Genomic DNA, 23,871 nt, shown 5'->3' with positions numbered 1-23,871 from the left:
AGAACACAAATGCAATTGTGGTGGTACAGAACAGCAGATGTATTGCAGAAGTTTAAAAAAAAAAAAAAAAGAAAAAGAAAAGACATTAAAATAGTAATAATAGTAAAGAAAGCTTTTAGAAAGCTTTTTTTTTTTTTTTTTTTTTCCAGGACCAGCATCTTTTCACCCCTCAAATCTGTTTATGAAAAAAACAAAGATGATAATTGTTATGCATTCACTTTTTTTTTCTTCACAGAGTCAGGAGAAATGCAGAGAGATTGTCAACAGGAATAGTACAACCTGGAACTACTGTTATTAATGTCAGATGCTAAAGAATAGTAAATAATGCATAAATACCCATAAAGCTCTGTAGAAGTTTCTTTGGCTTGACGTGCATTGTTCTGTGAACTAGAGTTGCTAGTTTGGGCTGCTGAGAATTTAATTATGAACGATTTAGCTGTTCCCTAAGTATTTCAGTAGCTGTTCAAGTAGTTTATCACTGTCACTCAAGTAATAGTCTTGTTCATGTTTTTTGATGCCTTCATCATTTTCTGTTTTAACTTATATTTTATGAATCAGTTTTACAATTTTAACGTGGGAACAATATTGAAAAATGCCAATAATTTGACGATATGAATTGTGAAAATCGTATATATTTTTTTAAACTTTGAATCCTATGTTTTGTTTCATCAGTTTTCAAGTATGTTTGCTCGAAGTAAGACTTAAAAAAGGCAGTGTTTACCCCATGACATAATACATTGAGAAACACAGCATTTTCCTTTTCTTGGTAGATTATTTTAAAAAGTTTATCAGGTTATATTTTGGTGGTTTAATGGGGGATGTTATTTGGATTTTTTTTTGTTTTGCCTTGTTCCAGCAGAGGTATTTTGTTAATAGATTGTGACTTCCCAAACAGCTTTTATTATTATCTCATTTTTGGTTTCTTATTGCATGGATTAAATAAGGATGATGGGTGGGAAGGAGAATCCTCTTTTAGTACTTTGGGTTATCTTTCTTAATCATTAGCTTCTTTTTTTTTTTTTTTAAAGAAAATGATTGGATCAAATAGTTCACATATATGTTTTGCACTGTGTGTATTTTTCTGAAACTTTACTTTGTTGCTTTATAATTTGCATTTCACTGAATGGAAAAGCATAATTCTTGATTCAGTAGAAAGGGAAGGATTTATTTAAATTATGATATTTGCACACATCCGTTTCCATTTCTGATTTGTTTTCATAGCTCAATTACAACCTGAAATTTCAATTTTTCTGATCAGTAGAATGTGCTTCTTAAATCTAGGCAGATTAAAATGGACAACATTGTTCCTGCCTCACTATTGTTTGTCTTGCTGTCTTTCAGAATGAAGGTGCAAAGAGAAGCTTTGATATGTCAACTTACTTTTTAAGGCATTTTAAGTCTTAATCCTCAGTTTCTATGAGATAGTTCAGAAAAAAAGTTAAATTTTGAAGCTGAATTTTCTCATATTCATTTTCGTTTTGAAAGCAGTTAAATGCCTGAGATCTTGAGGTACTCTCACTGCTAGGCTATGTAAGTGTCATTTTTAAAGACTGATAGAAATCTATTTTGATGTGGCCAGAATTATACTACTTAAAGAATTGTTTGGTTTTGTACTTGGTGCTACCTTTTCTTGCTCCATTAACAGAACCACCCCCCCCCCCCAAAAAAAAAAAAAAAACAACAACTCACAGCCCACACCTTTAAAATGTCCATTTTCCTGCCAAGAAATCTAATGAATAGTGGTTCGCAGGTACCAGGAGATTTTTCAGTTTATCACTGGCTTAGATGAAATGGAGTTTTAATTTTTAATATGTCCATTTATGTTGAGTAAGATCTATGAAACTGTACGTGATGAAGTACAGCTTGAATAGACCAACTGTTTCGTAGGTGTTTGAGATGTGTGAATGTTACCTTTGTTCCCATGCTATGATGGAGTATTATTTCTAAAAGACCTGGGACTATTTCTATCTCGAAGTTGGAGCACAGGGAATTAAGCAGCAGGCAAAAAGTAAATATTGCAAAGCTGTTTCATTCACAGCTTGCTTTTTCTGTTGAGCTGAATAGGGTCTCCTATCACGGAAAAATTGAATTTGTAATTAAAGATTAAATTGTGCTACATATGCAGTTTAGCATCTTCTGAATGTTAAGTGTTCCTCTTTGCAATGCTAATTTGGGGTATTGCAGATTTTGTATGAAAAATATACTAGGTGGAATAAAAATCCATAGTAAATGACAGAATTACAGATCTATTTTCTTTACTTTTGATTATATTCATTTTTAATTTCTCACTATGTACAGATGGAAAATAGTCGTGTGCTGTAATTTAGCTGGAGTCATTGAGTATGTTTTTGATAGGTATGTTGTATCATGGCCAGGTATAATTTTGCTCCTGTTTCTGAATGGGCATATTTTGCAGGGCAAATTTGGCTTGAGATAAGGATCGAGAAGTCGGGTGTCTGAGATGTAGTAAATAATTGAAGTTCTTTTTTTTTTTTTTCTTTTTTTTTTTCCCTAAGGTTGATTGCCCTACCTAAGACAAATAAGGAGTGAAATTCCTTGAGTTGCCAAGGCAGCCTCCTTTCCAAGTATTCTGCTCTTTTTTTCTCTCCCCAGGTACCAGCTATTGAAAGAGGACGTGGTTGCTGCAGGCGATAGCTGCCCTGAATGCCTAGGACTGCTAGTATGAGCTCGACAAACAGCATTTGTTCTATCAATTGTTCCTCATAGCTTCATCTCCAGGCAGTACGAGATCATTCGTCTGTCTAATTCTGTATATACATAGATGTGAAGGTTTATACCAAGCTTTTATGGTCTAGGGAAGTAAAAAGACCTTGGTTTCCATATTCCTCTGAATAATAAATTATGAGATTATTGAGTTTTATGTTAGTTATTTTCTGCTAGTATAAGTTCTTTTAGTATCACATTAGGCTAAAATAATCATTCACAGATAGAGATTAAAAAAGTTTTACAAGTTGAGACAAAAGTCTAAATGGAATACGTTTCAGATGTAATAACACTGGTTTAATACTGATATTAAGGTCTTGACACAGAATACTTTTCAGACTGTAAAATAAGGTATTGCCTTAAAGAATACATTAACTTGGTTAAATACCAAGTATATTTAGTATATTTAACAGTGTTGATAGGATTTTTTTCAGTCTGGTATCTGAAAAGATGAACCAAATCATTCTTTTGTGCATCTTTTCGTTTTCTGAGCTTCGGTGTTTTGGGGAGGAAGTAACTATGTAGCAGGAAATAGTTATGGGTTGTCCAAATGGTCATTTAATGCAATGCTCTGGTGTAGGAGATGGGAGTGAAAACAGAAGTAGCTGCAGAGTGTATGGAACGTACATCTATGGGAAATGGGATGGCTGCAGACGGCACAAGCAGCATCAGGGTTTGTGTTCACAAATGGGTTTAAAAAATTCTGTGTTTTTCTGACAAGTGTTTATGCTTACAGGCTGGCTAGTAGTCATGTGAGGTGGTGCTTCCAAAGTGGTTTCTGTGCTTAAAAAAGAATAGTAACAGTAATGGGGAGATAAATTCAGAATTCAGCATGCAGGGTGTAAAACCTGAGTGAATCTGAGAATATTTTAACAGTTTCACTAAGTAAAAGAATGGTGGAACTTTTTTGTGACTTTTCTCAATTTAGTGAAAAGCAACTTCTGAATTATTTTCCTTCTTATAAAATACTATGGTAAAATAAAGTGATATAGAAATGATACCTTCTGTTCTCATGGAAACATTGTTTGTTTGTTTCTTAGCAAAATATATTGTGTACAATTGAATGATTTTACTTTTGTGAATCCTAAAAGGGTTCCATCATTTTTCCCAGCAATAATTAATTTGTTCTGCTCAGAAGAAAATGCTGTTTGCTGTTATATTCATCCTTAAGGCAGGATGCTTTTGCAGCAAACCACAGAAGCTTGAAAGCAATATACTTTCTAAGGAAGAACATGTACCTTAAATAATTATCAGTCCATTAGCAGTATGATAAAACTACATCGAGTTTGTATTTCTCATGCTTGATATAAATTTCTGTAAAAAAGGGCTTGAATAACTGAAGAAGCAGAATTTGACAGCTATTTGAGCTAATGTTTGTTGTTCGTACATCTGGAGGGAAGAAGAGTTTGCCATATATGTGTGTGTATAGTGAAAGGATGGGCATCATCTTTCCATTCCTCTTGCTCATAAAAAAGAAATACTTGTGAAAGTAGAACTGTTTTATGAAACAACTTTGATCTATTATAAGCGTAATGTGAAGCATAATGTGCCTTTTTTTTTCCATGTATACACATAGGCTACAGTTGTAAGGCCAGTTAAATTAGCTTCCTAAATTGTGAATAACATGGGCTGCATTTTCTATAAGACATTAGTTCCAGTTTCTTTTGTAAGTACACTTTTTGTGCAGCTCAACAAAACTGCAAAAGGAACACATGTGGAGCCTTAAATATGTTTTTTACCTCAAATCCTTTATAGATGGGATATAAAAGGGCATTGTATAAAATAATAAATTGTATAGAAAGGAGCCACATGTTTTCCAAGTAGAAAAGTGCATTTTAGTGATCTGTGTAGTATTTTTATATCCATATGGCATACTTTTAATCCTGGTTACTTACCTTACTGTTCTTTCAATTCTTGTGTCATATGTTAGTTTTCATACTTCATTGAGAGTTGTGTCTGCCCTGGGAACGTTCCTTGCAGGTTTGAGTAGATAAGCTTAAAAAAAAAAGAAACTAGGAAGATGCTCTAGCTCCACATTTAACCCTGAGGGTTTTTATTTAGAGGTGTTGTAAAAGAAAATGGTCCTTTCCCTTTGTTATAATTGTTTCTAAAGCATACAGATATGTATTGCTTTTCAAGTTCTTTTTCCCACCCAAAAGCTGTATGTATGCAGACTGTATGCAAATCACTGCCACAAGATGTACATCTCATAGTAAGATGCAATGATACAGAGAACTGGGGGAAAAACCAAGCAACCTCCCCTCCCCATCCATAAAAATAGCTTCTCTGTGGGTTTTGCCTCCCTGTGGAACTTCCCTGTGCTCAGATACCGTGTCACGTGTAATTGGATTGGAGCTCTTCCTGAATACTGTTTTCTCCTCTTGACAGCATGGGGTAACCTTGGAAATGTTCTCAAGAGCCAGAGCAAGATTTCTGAAGCTGAAAGCGCCTACAGAAATGCCTTGTACTACCGCAGCAACATGGCTGATATGCTTTATAATTTGTAAGTATGCGTGGCTTTCCTGGGGTTGGATCCTCTGCAAAACCTGTTGTGAATGGAGCTATTGATTTCCCTGCTGGAGACAGAGATGATGCTAGCTGTTGCTTTGTAATAGCCATTTCATTAATCGTGCTCCTTAAATTTGGGGGTGGACAGGATCTTTCCTTGGTCTACATTACTGTATATTCTTGTATCACTGTCTGGCTTGGAACAGGCAAAATTACAAAACGGCTTTAAAAGAAACAAAACCCCCACACTGAACAGAGTGCAGATAGATGAGCTGGCACCAGTAGTGCTCCATCTGTTTCTGGCTCCGCTAAAATGCAGAGGTGTTATTTAGACTTCCTTTTTAAGTCTAAATAACACTTGGTGGGAGGAGTGGGTGTAAACACTTCCTAGCATAAGCCAATACCCCTCAGTTAGCTCCCGAGGCCTGAAACATTAAAATAGCTAAATACTTTTCAGAGCAGCGGGGTGGGGATGGTTCAGTGGGTGCTCAGGGCTGGGAGCTGGGCTCTGCTGCGAGACAAACCCGACCCCTCTAGTTGGGGTACGCCGTGGTGTCACTGTGCGCACGAACAAAATCCAGATGACCACCATTTATTATGCAGTAGTGTAAGCTGTGTGAAAATAATATGCCCTGTTCAGTAGAAAAGTATGTGCTAGGGAAAGGAGATGGACGAACACTGAATGCAAATAGAAAGCCTCTTTATTAAAAAATTAAAAAAAAATCTGTCTGTAAATCCAGTTTAAAATGGCCATTTTTAATATCTGGATAAGAAGTTTATCATGGTAGACTTTTTAAACAGGAATAAGTTGCCCGTTTCATTAATTTGCCTGACGGGTAAACATACTAGAAACTTTTCTCTCCTTTTTCAAAATAATTTATTGATAGAATTTCCATTCCAAAGTTTATTTAATATTTCAAAATTATATATTAATAATCATACAATTACACACATACATGCATGTTTGTTTTTTTATTTTTTATTTTTGACCCTGTTAGGCAATGGAGAGTGTGAAAGACATATTTTTAAGAAGAAACTCTTTCCACTCATGCTTAAAGAAATAACTTCTGAACGCAGCCGGAGACTGTAGGAAAAAAAAAAGTGAAAAGATTGATATCCCTGAATTTCTTATACACAGTTCATTTTGGGGATGAAAATTATAACTATTAAATTTTTTTGTATGCCTATACGGTACTTTTGTCTCTTACTCACTCAGTGTGTCAGAGGAAACTCAAGTTAATACCAGGGTAAGAAGAGGAAAGGGGGCTGGATGAAAAAGACAGGGATATAAAAGAAATCAGACTTCGGTAGTTTTGCTGTTCTGAGCGCAAGCTGATAATCTTCTGTCTTTCCATTGATATACAAAATATATGCCTACAAGCCTTCATTTCTGTTTAATAGAAAAATTCTTTGAATTCTACTGAGTCTGAGTAAAAGGAGTTTAACTGAAACGATGGTTGGAATATAGAGGGCATAAACTTACCTACATATACCTGTGAAAGTAAAGGAGGTCTATTTAGATGAAAGTGTTTGCTACAAAGTAATACACGAATGCTTATGCAAAAATGGATTGCCAATTCTTAACATTTCTAAACAGTATTTTGAATGCAATTGAATTCTCTTTTACTTTATTTTATTGTTTTGTTTTGTTTTGTCTCACAAAACCGTGAACTATCCTACAGAAACTGTAAAATCTTACATCGTCATTTTAATTTTTCTCTTATGCCATCTTGTTCTTTCCCTGTGTTGGTTACTCCCACATCCAGCATGGAAACTAACTGGTAAATGGAGTAGGCTTTGATACAATTAAACCCCAAATTAATCCAATATTTTAAGCATAAACTCTGAAGAGGTATCTTGCAAGTTCAGCCCTTCCTTGCCATGCAGTACTATGGGAGCCTTTTACAAAAAAAATTAGAAATTTAAGTAATGGAAAAGTACATCTTTGTGTGCTTACAAGAGGCCAGCTGGATTTACTGTTTCTAGGTTTTAGGATGTACCTTTAAAACAGAAACAGTCATTTAGTAGATCTTTAGAAAGAAAGCACCCTTACCATCATTTCTGATTACTGTGTTTTTGGCATCATAGATTATAAGTCTATTTTAGCCTCACATACTTTTTATTGTTTCTTAGCATTTATGTCTCAGTATTAGATACAAATTAATTAGCACATGCAGCTGTACTCTGTACTTTTGTACAGAGCAAAAACAAATCAAAGTGCTATCTGATTGAGGAACAAATTATTAAAGATTACCTCTCAATTTTCAATGGATAATGATCAAGGAGAGAAGCTACATAAACAGAAGTGTTTGATCTCTGTTTCCTTCTTCTTCGTCAAGAAAATGTCTTGCACTAAAATGTGCTGTTATTTAGCAGTTGTCTATTGATGTGTTAAAACCTAGTGAATTTAGCAGATTAGGTGAATGGCTGATTTCAGTAACACATTTTTATTTTCTGACTGTTATACCTTTGCAGCAGGTCTGAGTTGCAGCTATTTCTGCCATTCAGGAGAATTTAAACTGCATGAATTTAGATTACATAATTACACAATCTCCTTTTGAAGGTTTGCCTGATTCAGAATGTGTCATTTGCCATTTTGTTCAAATGTGACAATTATGCAACCATAAATTCCTGCATTTTTAGAAAATAGCAAACATGTAATAAAGACCAAATGATAAGATGCTTAATATGGAAAAGGAGGATAAAAATAATACAAGCCATCAGTCACATGTATTACAGAGAACCACTGATTTCATATGATGAACAGATTTTGGCAAACTGTAATTCACTGGAAAGATCTGTTTTTTCTTCAGCTTGCCCTCTCTCCATGTAACACCTGGGAAACAATAAGTTTCTAGCTAACCTGTATCTTTAATGAATAAATGATTATTATTTATTATTTTTAAAACAAAGAAACCCATCTCTTGCTTATAATTAGTATTGGGTTGGTGGTTCAGCACTCCTTTAGATATGGGTTAAAATGGGTTTGCTCTACTGACGTTTTCTCATGTCCAAATATGTAGAAGTGAAACTGCCTGTGACCCAGCCTATCATGAAGATAATATCTTTGGCCTGGAATTTAGGAAACCTGAATTCAGGCTGAGAACTTGAGTTCTTGTTTGCAAGCTGTTATTTATTTATTTATTTATTTATTTATTTATTTATTTATTTATTTATTTATTTATTTCTGAAAGCCTCCTGAAAAACTCGAGAGGATTTTGGATCCTGACATCTCTGAAAGCAGTTGAGACTTTCATAGTAATTTCCGTGTGGAAAGTATTTCAGCTGTTGTTTTATACTATATGTGGAGATTATATTACAATATTATATTACAATTGTATACAACTGTAATTAAGGTAGTTTGTACTTCAAAAATACACATCAAGCGGCCGTCTGTAAATAACTTCTCAGATATCTTGAGGCTACACTGCAGGTAATTTTAACAAATAAATCTCAAATTCAAGTTCTCAGAGCTATGTAATACTGCTGACTTCAGCTAAATTTTATAGGCTTTAAATCAGCGTAAACTGAGATCTCTTTCCATGCCTTTAAGAAATCCCAGTATTTTAATACAGCAAAGTACCAAGGACAGAGCTGTAGAAAAACGTTTGCTCTTCCAAAATAGGCAATGATTAGTAGATGAAAAACAAGCTACTTTTTAATGCATTTTCAGCCTTTGATGGTTGTTACCTAAAGCTCAGGGTTTCTTTTACTTTGTTTAAAATTGCTGCTAATTCCTGCCTAAAGTAAAATTGCTTATCAGTTACAGGACAGTTTTTTATTTATTATTCCATTTATATTTAGGCCAAGTTCTGCTGCTTAGAGTATTCTTTTGTTGCCTATCCTAGTAATCTATGTTACCTTGAGTTTCTCAGATTTTAAGTGTTTGCCATCTCACATAAATATTGAATATGTTTTTAAAATGGTACTAATTGACTGCATTTTGGGAGCGTACAGTGCTCCATAAAGGATACATTTCTAACAAACAGCCCTCCCCTTGCTTCTCTCCCCAAGTATCTCATTTTGCTTTCAGGGATAGGTTTGGGTGTACAAGTTTATCATTCAAATAAAAAGTACCTTCCAGTACCTAAAGCGGGCCTACAGGAAAGCTTGAAGAGGGACACTCTTTTATCAGGGAGCGTAGTGATAGGACAAGGGGTTACAGCTTTAAACTAAAAGAGGGCAGATTTAGATTAGATATTTGGGAGAAATTCTTTTCTCAGCAGGTGGTAAGGCACTGGCACGGGTTGCCCAGGGAAACTATGGATGCCCCATCCCTGGAGGTGTTCAAGGCCAGGTTGGGCTGAATGGGTCTTTGGGCAACCTGGTCTGGTGGGAGGTGTCCCTGCTTATGGCAGGGGGTTGGACCTGGGTGGTCTGTAAGGTCCCTTCCAACCCAAACCATTCCGTGATTCTATAAAAGGCCCCTTCTGTGCTTGGTTCTGTCCAGCTCTCATCCTATAGCACTGCTGAGGCACATGGTGGGGACAGGCACCTTGCCTGGGGGTGCTGGCACAGCGCACAATCGCCCAGCACCCAGAGGAGGGGGAAAGGCAGGGGCAGTGCCGTTCCTCATCCTGACAGCCGCACTCCCTCTGTCCAGGCAGCAGGGCTGGTAACAGTTGATGTTGTGCTGAATGATGGCAACCCCAACTAAGTGACACAGCAGGAGAGAACAGAATTATCTGCTGACCAACTGGCTTGTATTTGAAAAGCTTTTCCCTAGAATTAGAAGAAAATGACAGTTATGACTGTGTTGTCTGCAAAGGGAATGGCCGTTCTGTGTTACTGCCTACTGGGTATGTTTGGCTTATTAGCGATTACTGAAAGTGGGATTTATGTGCCATTTACATATTTGCTAACAGAATGTTATTGGAAAACATTAAACATTCCCTGTTTGCACTATTTAATGATTGGCTTTTTTGTTAATGGAACCTAGTTGTAGACTCTTACAAAAGGTTAGCACTCATTTGGTTGAGTAGTTAAATGACTTAATTGCTTAAAAAAAAAAGACAAAACAAAAAAAGCCTTAATTAAGTAGCAGACTTAATGGCTTCATGCACTGCACTGCTGTAGCATCCATACCTGTCTTTCTGCCCGTTAGTTTTGCAAATGACAATGAAAGAGTTGCCTTAAGCAAAGCACATCTTTTATTGCCACGTGGCTGCCTGGCTGGAGACACACCTGTGTGGGGAATACAAGAGAGTTCTCTTCCATCTCATCTTTGTTGCCAGTGTAGGTAAATATATATATATATAATATAAATATAAATATTATATATTATATAATTATATAATATATGCATAATTATATAATTATATATATAATATTATATATAATATAAATATATATATATCCAGGTAGATATAGTGGAAATCAATGGGGGATATACGGGCCAAAATAATAACTAATGGGATAACTAATGGGCCAAAATAATAACTAATGGGCCCTGTATTAGCTGTTATCAACCAGTATACAAAATTGATTAAACTATTTCAATATTATAGCTGGCATGAAAGTTTAATACATATTTCATTAATGTACATGTTTACCTTGATGGCAATTATGGTTCTTGTGTATTGTAAATGATCACTTTATGCCAGCTTTAGTAACTGAGGAGTTTGCTTTCTAAGCAGAGCAACTGGTTTTAACAGGACTACACTGGAAATAAAATAATATGTAACTTGAGGGAAGCAGTAGGCTGTATACTGCCTGTTTGTATTTTGTGTCTGCTTTTCAGTCCCTGAAAATAACTTTTTTTTGCATTAGTATTCAGTGACTTTACATCAAAAACAAGGCAGAGAAGGAAGACAGGAAGATTTTTTCAAGTTGTTGGTCAAGAAAGATAGCTGAAAGGAGGCAGCTTAAAGAATTCAGGATGATTGCACAGAAGAACTAGATTTGGGAATATGTTTTGCTGCATGCATTTAAATAAGTAGCTCTATCTATAGAGGTGATGTGCAGCATTTCTACATAACCAGGATTTACTTTTTTTCTTTTTCCTCCAACTAGGAAAACAGGGTTCTGAGATGCTTTCTAAGTCACTGCATGAGGTCTGCTACTGCTGCAAGCAGTCAGCTCATATCCTCCATTTCATAAATGATCCATACTCCACTGTAAAATTAGCTAAAAGCAACATAGGCAAAACAATCCTGTTGTAAGGCTGTGAATCTTGCGGCTGTGATAGTTAAAACTTGTCTTCTAATTCATCCTAAATTAATTCATGGTCAATTTATACCCGTTTACTTTGTGTCCTGTGGTTTAAGTAGCTTTTTGTTTTCCGAGTAATTTCATCCTCGTGTATTTCTAGAGAGAAACTTCCAAAGTACTTGTTTTACTAGGCTAAAGTAGTCATTGACTTTTCCCCCCTTCTCTCATCTGGTAGACTTCACATTTGTGCAATTGTGTGAATAAACTTTTTTTGAACAAAAGTTGTGTGTTTCAATTAATGTTTTAATTTATGTGCCTTACATCTGGGAAGTGAACTGGGGGGGGGGGAAAGAGCTTTGAAACTGCAAACTTGAAGCAACTGGTCCTGTGGTTTGTTTTTTGGGGGTTACTTGGGGTTATGCTCTTTTCTTTATTTAGCTGGGTAACTCTAGCAACTGTGGAAAGTTTATTAAAAAGTGTTAGAAGCCTTTAAGCTCTTCTGTATTCATCCAAGTTTACCACTTGAGTTCACTCTCTTGTATCAAGCATCCTTATTGCAAGGACGTGCTTTCCTTTGTTTATTCTCATGTAAAGAAGAAGGCAGGCTTTGTATTCAGTAACTACAAAAGATAGGTACATACTTAATGCACACCAATTGCCCTGCTCCATCACTGGCTTTTGGTCAGTATTTTGCACTGTCCTCTTTTGTATTCTTTCTATCCACTTCTTATCTCTTCTCCCAGCAATCTCTGAAAAGTAGTTATCATTTTATTAGCATCATTATCAGTAAACAAAAAAAGGGAATGGCATGTCAAGAGCAGATCCTCTCCTGGCTATGGCAGGAAGTTCCTTAGTGGCCATCTGCTCCGGCTTCTGGGAGCTATCAGAGGCTTGGTGGTGTCCGCAAGGTGTGAGCTCCCACTGAGGGACATTTCTTCTTTTGCGTCTAGAAATTGGTCATTCAGAACAAACTTTTTTATTTTGTGCCTGCTTTTATTTTAAACAGAAGTGTCAATGTGAGATAAAAAGCAACTGTCTCTTTTAAAAAGAGATGGAGTAGAAGTAGATATTTGCTAAACTTCAGAATATGCCCTGAACTTCTAAAAGACGTCTTCAATGTAGTAAAGCATAATAATAAGCATGAAAAACAAATAAGAAATTGTTTTGATTGCGGAGATGGATAAATTTACAAGCCAAATTATAAAGCTTTGACTAAACAGTTGATCTCCCCACCCCACCCCCCCAAAAAGAAAAAGAAAAAGAAAAAAAAAAGATGGAAACATCCATGCACCAAACTTTTTTGGAAAGAGTTTGTCACTTTTGTAGACTCATCATTCCTCCATTATCGCTCCTTGTCAGGTGAATGGAAAGGAACTTCTTTTTGTCTAAGAGATGTTTGAAAGCCAATAGAAGAGGAAGCACAGGCTCCATCTGCCATTGCCACTTTCTGACTTTATCCCTAGCAATCAGCTGGAGGGGAAAGAAGGAAGAAACTGGGACTATCAAAATATGTCTGAACAAAACAGATATGAAGAACTTCAAGGGGTCATGGGCTTTCATTGTTAAAGCTTGTGGGTCTTGCTTCATCTGTTTCGTTCTATGCTTCTCTGTTCTGTAGCTGGCCAGCTCATTTCTTGCAATGATAGCATACTTTCGTAATTATGCAGTGATTAGTTCCCAGTTTATGACTGGGAACTTCATAGAATCACGGAATGGTTTGGGTTGGAAGGGACCTTGAAGACCACCCAGGTCCAACCCCCCTGCCATAAGCAGGGACACCTCCCACTAGACCAGGTTGCTCAAAGACCCATCCAGTCTGAACTTGAACACCTCCAGGGTTGAGGTATCCAGAGCTTCTCTGTGTGACCCGATCCAGTGTCTCACCACCCTCTGAGTAAAGAATTTATTCCAAATATCTAATGTAAATCTGCCCTCTTTTAGTTTAAAGTCATTACTCCTTGTCCTATCACTACACTCCCTGACAAAGAGTCTTCTCCAGCTTTCTTGTAGGCCCTGTTTAGATACTGGAAGACCACTAAACTCCAACACTGGTCTCCCACGGGTGGCAGCTCCCCCCAGACCCCCTGCTCCTGCGTGGGCTCCTCTCCACGGGCTGCAGCTCCGGCCCGGGGCCTGCTCCTGCGGGGGCTCTCCATGGGCCGCAGCCTCCTCCAGGCCACATCCACCTGCTCCACCGGGGGCTCCTCCACGGGCTGCAGCGTGGAGATCTGCTCCGTGTGGGACCCATGGGCTGCAGGGGGACAGCCCGCTCCACCAGGGGCCTCTGCACAGGCCACAGGGGAACTTCTGTTGTGGTGCCTGGGGCACCTGGCCTCCTTCTGCACTGACTGTCCTCAGGGCTGCATCTCTTTCAGTTTTCTCACTCCTCTCCCAGCTGCTGCTGTGCAGCAGTTTTTTCCCTTTCTTAAATCTGCTCTCCCAGAGGCCCAACCATTGTCACTCACTGGCTCGGCTCTGGCCAGCAGCGGGTCCCTTTAGGAGCTGGATGGAGGTGGCGCTGATCTGGTATGGGGCAGGTGCTGGGCTCTACTCACAGACACCACCCCTGCAGTCCCCTGACTATGAAAACCTTGCCACGTAAGCCTGAGATGAGGATAACAGTATTCTGCTGACAGTTGTTTGTGTTCAACATCTCAGCTTATTTAGAAAGGACTTCAAGTGCTGAACTGGCTCTTCTGTTAGTATTAGCTATAATGACCTCTTTGCAACCACATGGTGAAGTATGTGCTTCCTTCAGACACTCACTTGAGCATATTTCTTCACCTCATGTTTTTCTTCATAACATTGAAAAATTTTCAGGGTCAGCTGCTTTTACAGGCAACCAAGAATTCCCTGCAAGTTGCCTTATTTTCACATTGGTAGAGTGGTCGTAGGAAGGTTGAAGACTGAGGTCTTTGCTCTTCTCCTACAGGCCATGCTGCAGCTTGGGCAGTTGAGCTGTGTGGCAGCAGGGCTGAACCATGTGCTTGCTTCTTGGGACCTCTGCCTCTCAGATGAAACACATAGCTGAAACTCTGCATGATGCTGGTCTTGGGGATAGCTTAGGTGCTCTGAAATGCAATGGTGGAGTGGAGAATGTAGGACCTGAAGACTTACAGATTTTCTTGAAGTGATCTTTAAATAAATAGTAGTTTCTGATATGATTCTGAGGCTAGCCTCTTTAGTATTTTGCTCAAAAAAGGATGTTTGTAAATAATGATGTTATTGCACTTACAGAAATGCAACAAAAAAAAATATGAAGTGATTACTAATTTATATTCCTTCTGTGTAGTGAACAAGACAGTAGTCCTGTGGAAGTAACAGTGAACAATAATGCAGTTGGAGACTGTGACTGTAATACAGATACTTAGAAGAGGAGTAGAAAATTTCACTGGCAGTGTTAATTTTGGCAGTAATTAAATTTAAAGTGTTTAATTTTAGTTGCATTTTGTGAGTAATTAGAGGTTACTGAGCATATTTATATGCCTGCATCATCCTGTTCAAGCTTAACGCTAGAGAGAATCTGATTTTTCATCTGGGAAATGAAATATATCATCTCTTCAAGCTCTCTTAATATTCACTGTAGTTTCAGGAATGCTTTGCCCGTTTAATGCAAGCTTCATCATCTTAACTTTTTATCTATTTAAATAAGTATTTATCTCTTCTTTAGCAAACATCCAATCCAGCTTCCTCTCAGATCCCCCCCCCCGAGTGTTAATGTTATTCAATAAAAAAAATCTATTTTTGAAATTTTCTTTCAGCCTTTTCCTGACTTCATTTAGTCTGAAACCAGAACTAGAGACTCATAAATCTAGTCAGCTTGTACCATCAGAAGCCACAGGGAAAACCAGCAATCAGTCAGGATGAATTTCACAAGAAGAGGCAGTTTTATACCTCATAAAGGTTTTTAGGTTATATCCAACATTTTTTTTCTCTTTTTTTTTTTAATTTGGTTTTGTTTGTACCAAATCCCATAACAAATACTAATTGAAACACTAATTATTTGTTGAAATTCAGTTCTCAGTCATGCATCCAAACAGCTTGTGTTTATATAAATATATATGTAGGAGTGTGTGTGTGTGAGAGAGAGAGAAAATGAATGAATGAATGTCTGTTAAGGGAACAAAAAAAAAATCTGGAAGAGAAGAAGAGAAAAAAAACACACCTTAAGGTACCAAGTAATTAATTAAGATTGCAAGTACTAGGGCATGTAGTAAACAGAGAAGATAAATCTAGGAATAATGATAAAGAAAAGTGCTTTTAATCAAAAAAGCATAAATATCATATGCTTACCTAGGTAATTTATCTTGTTCAAATTGACTAATTACTGTATTACTTCTTTTAATACGTGAAAATAATTATTCCAGAACTAAGAAAGGATTTTTTTTTATATGAATTTGTCCCAAAATCATATATAAGAATGCTTTTTTAAGAAAGTAAGAAGCAACTTAAGTGTCAGACCATGCAACTCAGTTTTATGCTAGTTCTGTTGCTCTCAGTAGAAAATGGGGTCAATCTATCATTAAAAATAATTTTCCTTCGAATAATTGCAGCTATAAAAATTGTAGACAAAACAGATATTTGTAGACTAAATTTCAAGAAAATTTAGAAATTATTATTATTGTCCTAAAGACCATACATCTTGCCACCTGCAAGACACTTAGCATAATGCTTGCAGTTAAAAACCTTGGTGCCATGCCAAAAAGTATCCTGAAGGTTATACATTCCCTCGTTGCTCAAATTTCTGTTGGTCAAGGACCAACAGAAAGTAAGTCCGTTTTACTGCCTAATCTGGGTCTAGTGGATAGATACTGTTTCAAACATGAGTCCACATGGTACTGATGTAGAGTGAGAGTACAGAAAAAAAGAGGATATATTTGTCCATTTTGTTAAATTCTAACCCAATGATAGGAAGCAAAAAATATTTGTTTCTTCCCCTGAAGTCTAGTGCTTCAATTAAAATGGTTTTCCTGAGATTTTGGAGGGAAAAAAGTTCTCTGATTGGTAAACGAAATACCAATCCAACCACTTTGCAGTTTGAAAAGCTATCATCAGATAAAAGCATAAGGAAGGAGACAAAAATGCTGTGGGTTAGAGAAACTAAAAATTGAGATGATAACCCTCTGCCCCTCTGCCTTCTAAAAGAAATAGCTACATTTATTTTTTCCTGGATACTTTAAGGTATATAAAGAGGGTCACCTACCTGCTAATAATATCTGGGTCCAAATTTAAAATTAGTAATGATTAAGGATTTTCTTACCTTTGTGATATTAAGGCATTTGTGTATGCTTCTTCATATCATCAATGATGTCCAGACCACTTACTTCTCAGTAATATCTGTATGACTGCATTTTCTGTAATTTCTGTATTCTGCTGTAATTTGCAATTCAGAAGGATGCTTGTCATAAAAGCTTTAATTAAAGCTCATGAATTATGAAACTAACTGAGAAAGAAGAGGAATTAGGTATCATTTTTGATATCTCTTAAGTTATTAAAGTTGTTTGGAATAGAAAGAAGACAGAGAAAAAATGAACTGATGTACGTGCTTAGCCCTGCAGTGAATAATCTAATGAATTTGCTCAGCAAGGACTGGTTAAGGTAATGTGTGTGAAGTGTTAGATGGTCAACTTTATTGTGCATTTGAACAAGGCCTGTTTAGTTCACATCAAGGAGAGAAGACAGGCTAAACATGACTGAAATAGCTACAGATAACTCCAGCATACTCCAACTGCTTAAAAAAAAAGCTCAGACTCTAGCATTTTCTCAAATGAGTAAAAGAATATCCTTGTTTCCAAGGAAGCCAAAAATACTGCATTTAACATCTTTGGTAAAGTCATATAAATGTATCTGGTGTATATTAATTAATATTGTTTTTAGAGAAAATACTTTTCCCACTAAATTGTTAGTAGCTTGCAGGTTTATTATATCTCTGTCATCATATTTGTTACTTTAGTTTTGTTTTTAATATTTTTGTTTCATATGAGATAAGGAGACATAAGGTACATTTTGAAGTTACTCTTTGAATAATCTTCCTCTCTTTTTTCTTTTGTCCTTATTCAGAGGATTACTGCTTCAGGAAAACAGCAGATTTTCAGAGGCATTACATTACTATAAACTGGCAATTGGTAGCAGGCCCACATTAGCCTGTAAGTATTTCAGCTATATAGCTTGCATAATATTGACTATTGTTTTTTAAGGACATCTTCCTACTTTTTAATAACACTTTTTTCTCCCCAGAATTTTTTTTTTCATTCTGAAAGTAGAAGGAGAAATTGTGTACTTTTCAGCTGAAAGCGTTTATTTGTGAAGAGCTATGGTCACTGTGGTGCAGGGAAGAAGCAGATAGGGATATAACACTGAACAGCATTGGTAGAACATAAAACACTTCTGATCAGGGGTGGTAAGCCATAGATGCTATTGCACAAATATACAGGCTCCCATTTTGTCTTTCATAAAGCCAGTCTCAGATTTTTGTAGTATGTGGTGTGACTGAATAATACAAATATTTTTGAAGTCTTTTCCTTTTTCCTTTCTTGCCTGGGGGACATGGGAAATAATTCATAAGGTGTTGCCCATGATTGGTTCTAACATTAAGTGAACACTTTTAAAATGCTTTTTTTTTTTTAGCTGAAGTATTGAATCTTACATATATGTGTGTGTGTACATGTGTATATATCTTTATAAGAAACAACATTTCATGCAATGACACCATATGCTTGATACAGTCCTAATAAGAGGAATGAAGCAGAGCACACTGCTTAGTCAGCGTTTCTTTTTCTTTTTCCTCAGTCTTTGTAGTCACTCTTCTTTCCTTGTTTCTGAACTTTCACCTCTTACCTGTTCTTCTTTACACCAATGATTGATCTATATTATATGAAAGCCAAATTAGATAATCATGGAATTGCTTTCTGATATTACTTCAAAGTAAGCTGAAGACCAAGTAAAACATAACAGAACCCTATTAAAATATAGCATTTCTTTCCATCTTCACAGCTGCCTATTTAAATACTGGTATCATCCTAATGAACCAAGGGAAGACAGAGGAAGCCAGGAGGACTTTCCTGAAGTGTTCAGAGATCCCTGATGAAAATTTGAAGGATCCTCATGCTCATAAAAGCTCTGTTACTAGCTGTCTTTATAACTTAGGAAAACTTTTTCATGAACAAGGACACTATGAGGTAACACTCCAGATTCTTCTACAATATTATAAAATCTCCATACGGAAATAATACCCATTGCTTCCATCCAGACTTTCAAAATACAACACAGGGACCAATTGAGTGAATTTCACCAAATCATTAGCATTCTCTACAGAGAGTATTTGTACTCTACAGCCATGGGTGTGAAGATGTTAATTTGCAGTGTGATGTTCTGGTGTCAGAATCAGTATTAGCAATGATCAGATCTGTTATGTGCTAATTCATTCTTTTTGGCTTTGCCCTCACTGCTGGTATGAAAAGAATCAGCTGAGCTAATGTGTACTGGCTTTTTACCTCAAAATAGAGTAGACCATCTTTTAAATTATTAAAAAGCCTTTATGGTTGCTACCGAGTCTCCAAAAATAAGATCTATTTGGAACAATTCAAAACGTCAGTGATTAGAAGCATTCCAGTGTGTGCTATTTTCAGATAACTTGACGTGCTACAGAGATTCAATTTTTTAAGGGTAGTCAGACACTGCGCTCAACCCCATCCCATCTCATTTATGCGTGCACTTGAGACAGTTGTGATTCCTTTCCATTCTCCGTAGTGAAATTATTAAAACTGGTCATTTGCTTGAGTTTTGACCTCTTGCAGTATTCGAAAGAAAGTAATTCTCTTTTTTGCATTCCTAAGCATACTTCAGAACAGGAGTTACACATGGTTTTGATCCATATAACTCTTTCTGACTGTGACAGTTAACTCAGCTGTTTAAGATTAGGCATGCACAAGCCCTATGGATTCTCTGTCATCTGTCTGCTGAATCCAGCTCTGTCAGATGGCAGTTACTAATTGGTTAAAACACAGGCACAGACAGCTGATACATCGATAAAGATAAGAGAACAGCAACATATTGCCTGCATGGCCGATAGAGTGTAGAGGTGGAGTGGAATGCCTGGGAGGTGCAAGAGATTGTAAGAATTTAAAACATCGGGTTTCTGCCTGGTGGTCATGGCAGCCTGACCCTGGCTTGGTCATACACTTAGATTTTTTCAAGCATATTTCAGCCTTCACAAGCTGTGACTTTTTGATGGGATGATGTGGAAGAAGGTGCAGAGCTAACAGATAAATCAGTAAGCATCCTAAGTGCTGAATGAGTCATAAATACACAATCAAGTAATTCACAGCACATTAGTGAAAGGAATACAGTTTTGGCACTTCTATCTATAGTCCATCTCATTCTTTCTGTGTAGCAGAATTTCAGTTGTGTGGATTATATTCTGCTATTACTTGGTGGTAGATAATGATGTCTTTATTTTTACATCACTTACTGTAGCTCAGTCATCTGCAAATCCTTTGTCTGCTGTTTGGTATTATTCCATATTGTCTACCAGCCTATAGAATTTTATGTATATTTATAAACTTGTGAGTCTTTGAAGGGTTTAAAAAACTGTTCCTTTTATTTTCACCTGGGAAAGGGGATATTTTATTGCAACTAATTTAATCTCTTGCCAATAAGCTTCACTGAATTTGGTAAAACTTTTTTATATGAGAAATGTGAGCTTGCATATATATGATATGATATATGAATATATATGATGCAGATGTGCTTTCTTCTTCTGTACCCCCTCATTTGGGGAGAATAGTTTTTGTTTAATTTATATGCAAGGCTGCTTTTGAAACTGGTGCTTTACTAATGATTTGTCCCACATGTGTGTCTCTTTAGGATGCCCTTACGGTTTACAAAGAAGCAATACAGAAAATGCCAAGACAGTTTGCACCACAGAGCTTATACAATATGATGGGTAAGTGTGGTGTTAGTGCTTCAGAAAGGCACTTGTGAAGTAGGGCAGGGTGAAACAAAAGACCATAGCCAGGCAACTGGGGCTCAAATTAGTTAGCTAATGAAAAAAAAAAAAATTGCCTTCAGTAGATGCTAGCCAAACCAGGTTCAGAGTGCTGGCAAATGCAATGCTGGATAAGGCATAATAAATGATTAGACTATCAGCTACTGGGGCATATAGCGGCTCCATATCTAAGAGTGTCCCATAAAGCACTTTTACATTTAGGATGTGTGGATTAGTCTCTATCCAGTTAGCTTGGAGACCTCATGTGCAATTCAGGTTTTTTAAACTCTTATTTATTTAACTTTGAAACTAAGAATTTACATTTGCGTTTTAGAAAATGGAATGAAAAGTCACCTTCATTATAGCATAACGCAATTTAGTATGGGTGTTAGATGTTAAATTACCTTGTAAACCTTGTAAACACATTTTTTCAGGTTGTGACAAAAATGTGTTTCCCAGCTGATGTACTGTTAGGAAGAGGTCTGCAATGATAGAATTTTTCTTATAGGATCAGCCTATCTGTTCTTAAAATTTTTAGCAGAGTCCCTTGAGTATTACAAGAAACATTAATTTAACTGTGAGGTGTTTTTATGATTTCAATTTAACTTCTGCTCCTCAAATTCTCTGACACATCCTTACAAAGAATACTTTGAACAGATAACAGGAAAAAAAATAAAAAAGAAAAAGAAAATATATATTATTTGTATTATTCAGATCTGTAAAGAAGAGGACAGGTTCTTGATTGTTCCAGAGATGTTTTAAGTGGAGTTATCTCTGAAGGGGCATGCAGTTCTTCTAACTAACCCCAGCTTCTGGCCAGTAGATTCTGTAAGCTCCTATTTGAAGAGTCATAAGATGCCTTTGAAATATTTTGAAGTAGATCAATAAAAAATGTAACTAGAAACCATTAAGATCAACAGGAAAGGTTATTTTTTTTCTCTTCCCCAATGTTCAAAATGCAAGAGAGTGTGTTGGTTGACACAGCTTTCAAAGGAAGCGCTGCTCGCTCTTATTTAGAAAATGTATCTTTTATTAGCTCTTTACAAGTTCTTGGGCATGGGAAATAATATTCTAAAACCCTAGTTATAAAGGATGGTCCATATTTGCAAATCTCTGTAAATGTTAAATTAAATGGTTGTCAGAGTGACAAATTATCTAAAGTCTGCAGTAGTATAAACACTTTCTTAGCAGTTCATACAGTTCAATGCAGTTACTTCTACCTAAATGCTGAGCTTTATCAGATCAATGCAAATGGCTAAAATTCCTAAAATGCTCAGGTTGATTACTGCACGTACTCTTGTTCTTATAGAGTCTTAGCTGAACTATTGCTGTATCACTTTTATTTATCAGCATTTGCTGATAGATGTGATGGGGTTATCAACAGTCACCACTCGGTGGGAATTAACCATCTGCTTACTACTGGTGTCCTGTAGTGACTTTTGATGTACTACAGTGCTCCAAGCAATGCCTCAGAAGTTTGATTGCCCTCTTTAGTGCAGATAAATATTTCATAATTCTGATAAAAGTGCTCCTTAGAAGTACAGAAATTACAAAATGAAAACCAATGCTGTTTCCCACATCATGGTTGTTTCATTACAAAACAGGCCTGCATCACCCTTTTTCTTTCCTGTGAATAGATGATTCTTTTAGAATCATGATGACCTAAAAAGTTCTTTACTGTTTTACTTGTTTCCCATTGGTTACTTTTTTGGGTTCAGGAAGCCTTTCTCAGCTTCCTTTATCCTTTCCTCAGTCCACAAAGTTCAAGTTCACTCTGTTCCTGGGATTTGCATTTATTTACTCACAAAGCAACAGTGAACATAAAGACCAGCTCAGTCCTTTGCCTGGACTTGGCTGCTGCTACATGTCCTCCCTACGCTGCTCACTCAGCACATGTGCTGGGTTCTCCTTCCTTTAGGCAGCCGCTGACATGCCATGGATATCCTGGTGGCATAACAAGTCACGGCCAGCTGAGCTTATCTTAGCCCCTTTTGGGCTACTGCAGAGAGCAACAGGCTTTTTGGGGATCTGTAAAGTTCCACTTCCCCTGGATGTAATATGTATTTGTATCTGAGTTGCTGTTGTGATTGCAGCTTTTGCAGGGAAGCCAGAATTTGCTTCGCACTTGTTGCTGAGGTGTGGCTTACTGGCTCTACTACAAAGGTAATCCAAGAGGCTAGGTAAAGAGCCAGATGGTGACTTCAGCTGAACTCAGTGCTACTCTGTTAACAGAAGGTTTGTTTAAAGCTGTCCTGGATGTGTCTACATGATCTCACATGACGGCACTTAGACGCATTCAGGCTGATTGTTCTCCCTTGCCTGTAATGGTGTAAAGGTTGGATGATAAGTCAGAGCTAGGTAGCTGTGTTCATTTTATGACGTGGAATGAAAAGGATACCTCCAGGGAGTACTTTAGCCTATCGGTCTTAAACATCTATTTTAGATTATATGAATAATCATCTGCAAGCATACTTCTGTAAAAGGAGCTGAGATGACTAGCTTAGACTTGCTAGCTTGAGTTGGGTGAGGTATATCCTAAACACCTATTCAGTCACCTCTTTACATTGGGTGTGATGGGAACAAGGCAAACACATCCATTATCAGGACTACCTCACTCTGCAATTCATACTGTACCACTGGGCAACAGAAGGCTGACTGGATTGTTTATTTCTGTTTTCCTGTTGAAGACAACATTATAAACACATTCACCATAACACTCCCTTTAATATACAGCATTTCATAAACTTGTCTGCCTACTTCTTTCTTTTAAACAGGAGGCTGGAGGCACTGAAATAGGCCAGTCCTCTCTCGTATACTTAGTGCTGCATGAAGCTGCCTCTGAGCTGTGCCAACTCACCATGCGCTCATTGCTGGGGAGGAAGGGGGAGAACCTGGGGTGTGCTCCCCACCTGTTCAGGAAGGAAGGGTCCTTCCCTGTCTCCACAAGACATGGGGAAAGGGTCTTCATGGCTTATCTTGAAATCCAAGAATAGTTACAGTTTGAGGATTACCTACTGCAGTTGTCATTATAATTGATGTATTCCAAATCTCTGGCAATGGGTCTGCTTGGTTTAGTGTTAGATACTGGTATGCGATCTAAGAAAACAGTACTTCCTCTAATTTCAGATAACTATTTCATTGAAGATTTTCTGGAGGCTTTTTTCCCTGCATGGTGCAGATGAAATACTTGAAGTAGAATAAGCAGGAGATGAACTGTTTAAACTGAATTAGGGTTGGAGCTCCAGCACTCCAAGAGCGGTAGCATTAGCACTCTGGCAGTGTTAAGCCTTTACACCACCTGCTTTCCCTGTTTGTCTTACCGTTCTTTTCCTGCACTGGTTTCTACTGGCCTTTTGCTCTGCCAGACCCAGGAGCTCATTCCCCCAGTGTGCCAGTCTGCCCAGCTGACTCTCATTTCTTAAAACTTAGAGTAACTTGTCTCCTGAACAAAAAGAAGTACTGGGCTTCAAGAAGCAAGACATCCATTTGACTTTGCATTTTAT

At 37.1% G+C, this 23,871-nt stretch overlaps 1 protein-coding gene across 8 annotated transcripts in view; it reads left to right on the top strand.

Annotated features, from left to right (window-relative positions):
• Window positions 1–23,871, top strand: part of TMTC2 (transmembrane O-mannosyltransferase targeting cadherins 2) — a 369,395-nt gene that overhangs the window by 164,712 nt on the left and 180,812 nt on the right. For all 8 annotated transcript variants that reach the window (XR_010830965.1, XR_010830962.1, XR_010830966.1 and 5 more), the window contains 4 exons: window positions 5,113–5,227; window positions 17,443–17,528; window positions 18,376–18,560; window positions 20,248–20,326. Coding sequence is in view for 5 of the 8 variants with exons in the window: in XM_048061231.2 (XP_047917188.1) it covers window positions 5,113–5,227; window positions 17,443–17,528; window positions 18,376–18,560; window positions 20,248–20,326 (465 nt within the window). In the remaining 3 variants the exon portion in view is untranslated. The remainder of the gene's footprint in view (window positions 1–5,112; window positions 5,228–17,442; window positions 17,529–18,375; window positions 18,561–20,247; window positions 20,327–23,871) is intronic.

This window comes from Anser cygnoides, chromosome 1 (assembly GCF_040182565.1).
Source record: "Anser cygnoides isolate HZ-2024a breed goose chromosome 1, Taihu_goose_T2T_genome, whole genome shotgun sequence".
In the NCBI taxonomy this organism is placed as follows: domain Eukaryota; kingdom Metazoa; phylum Chordata; class Aves; order Anseriformes; family Anatidae; genus Anser; species Anser cygnoides.
This window is presented reverse-complemented; position numbering and strand designations above follow the sequence as displayed.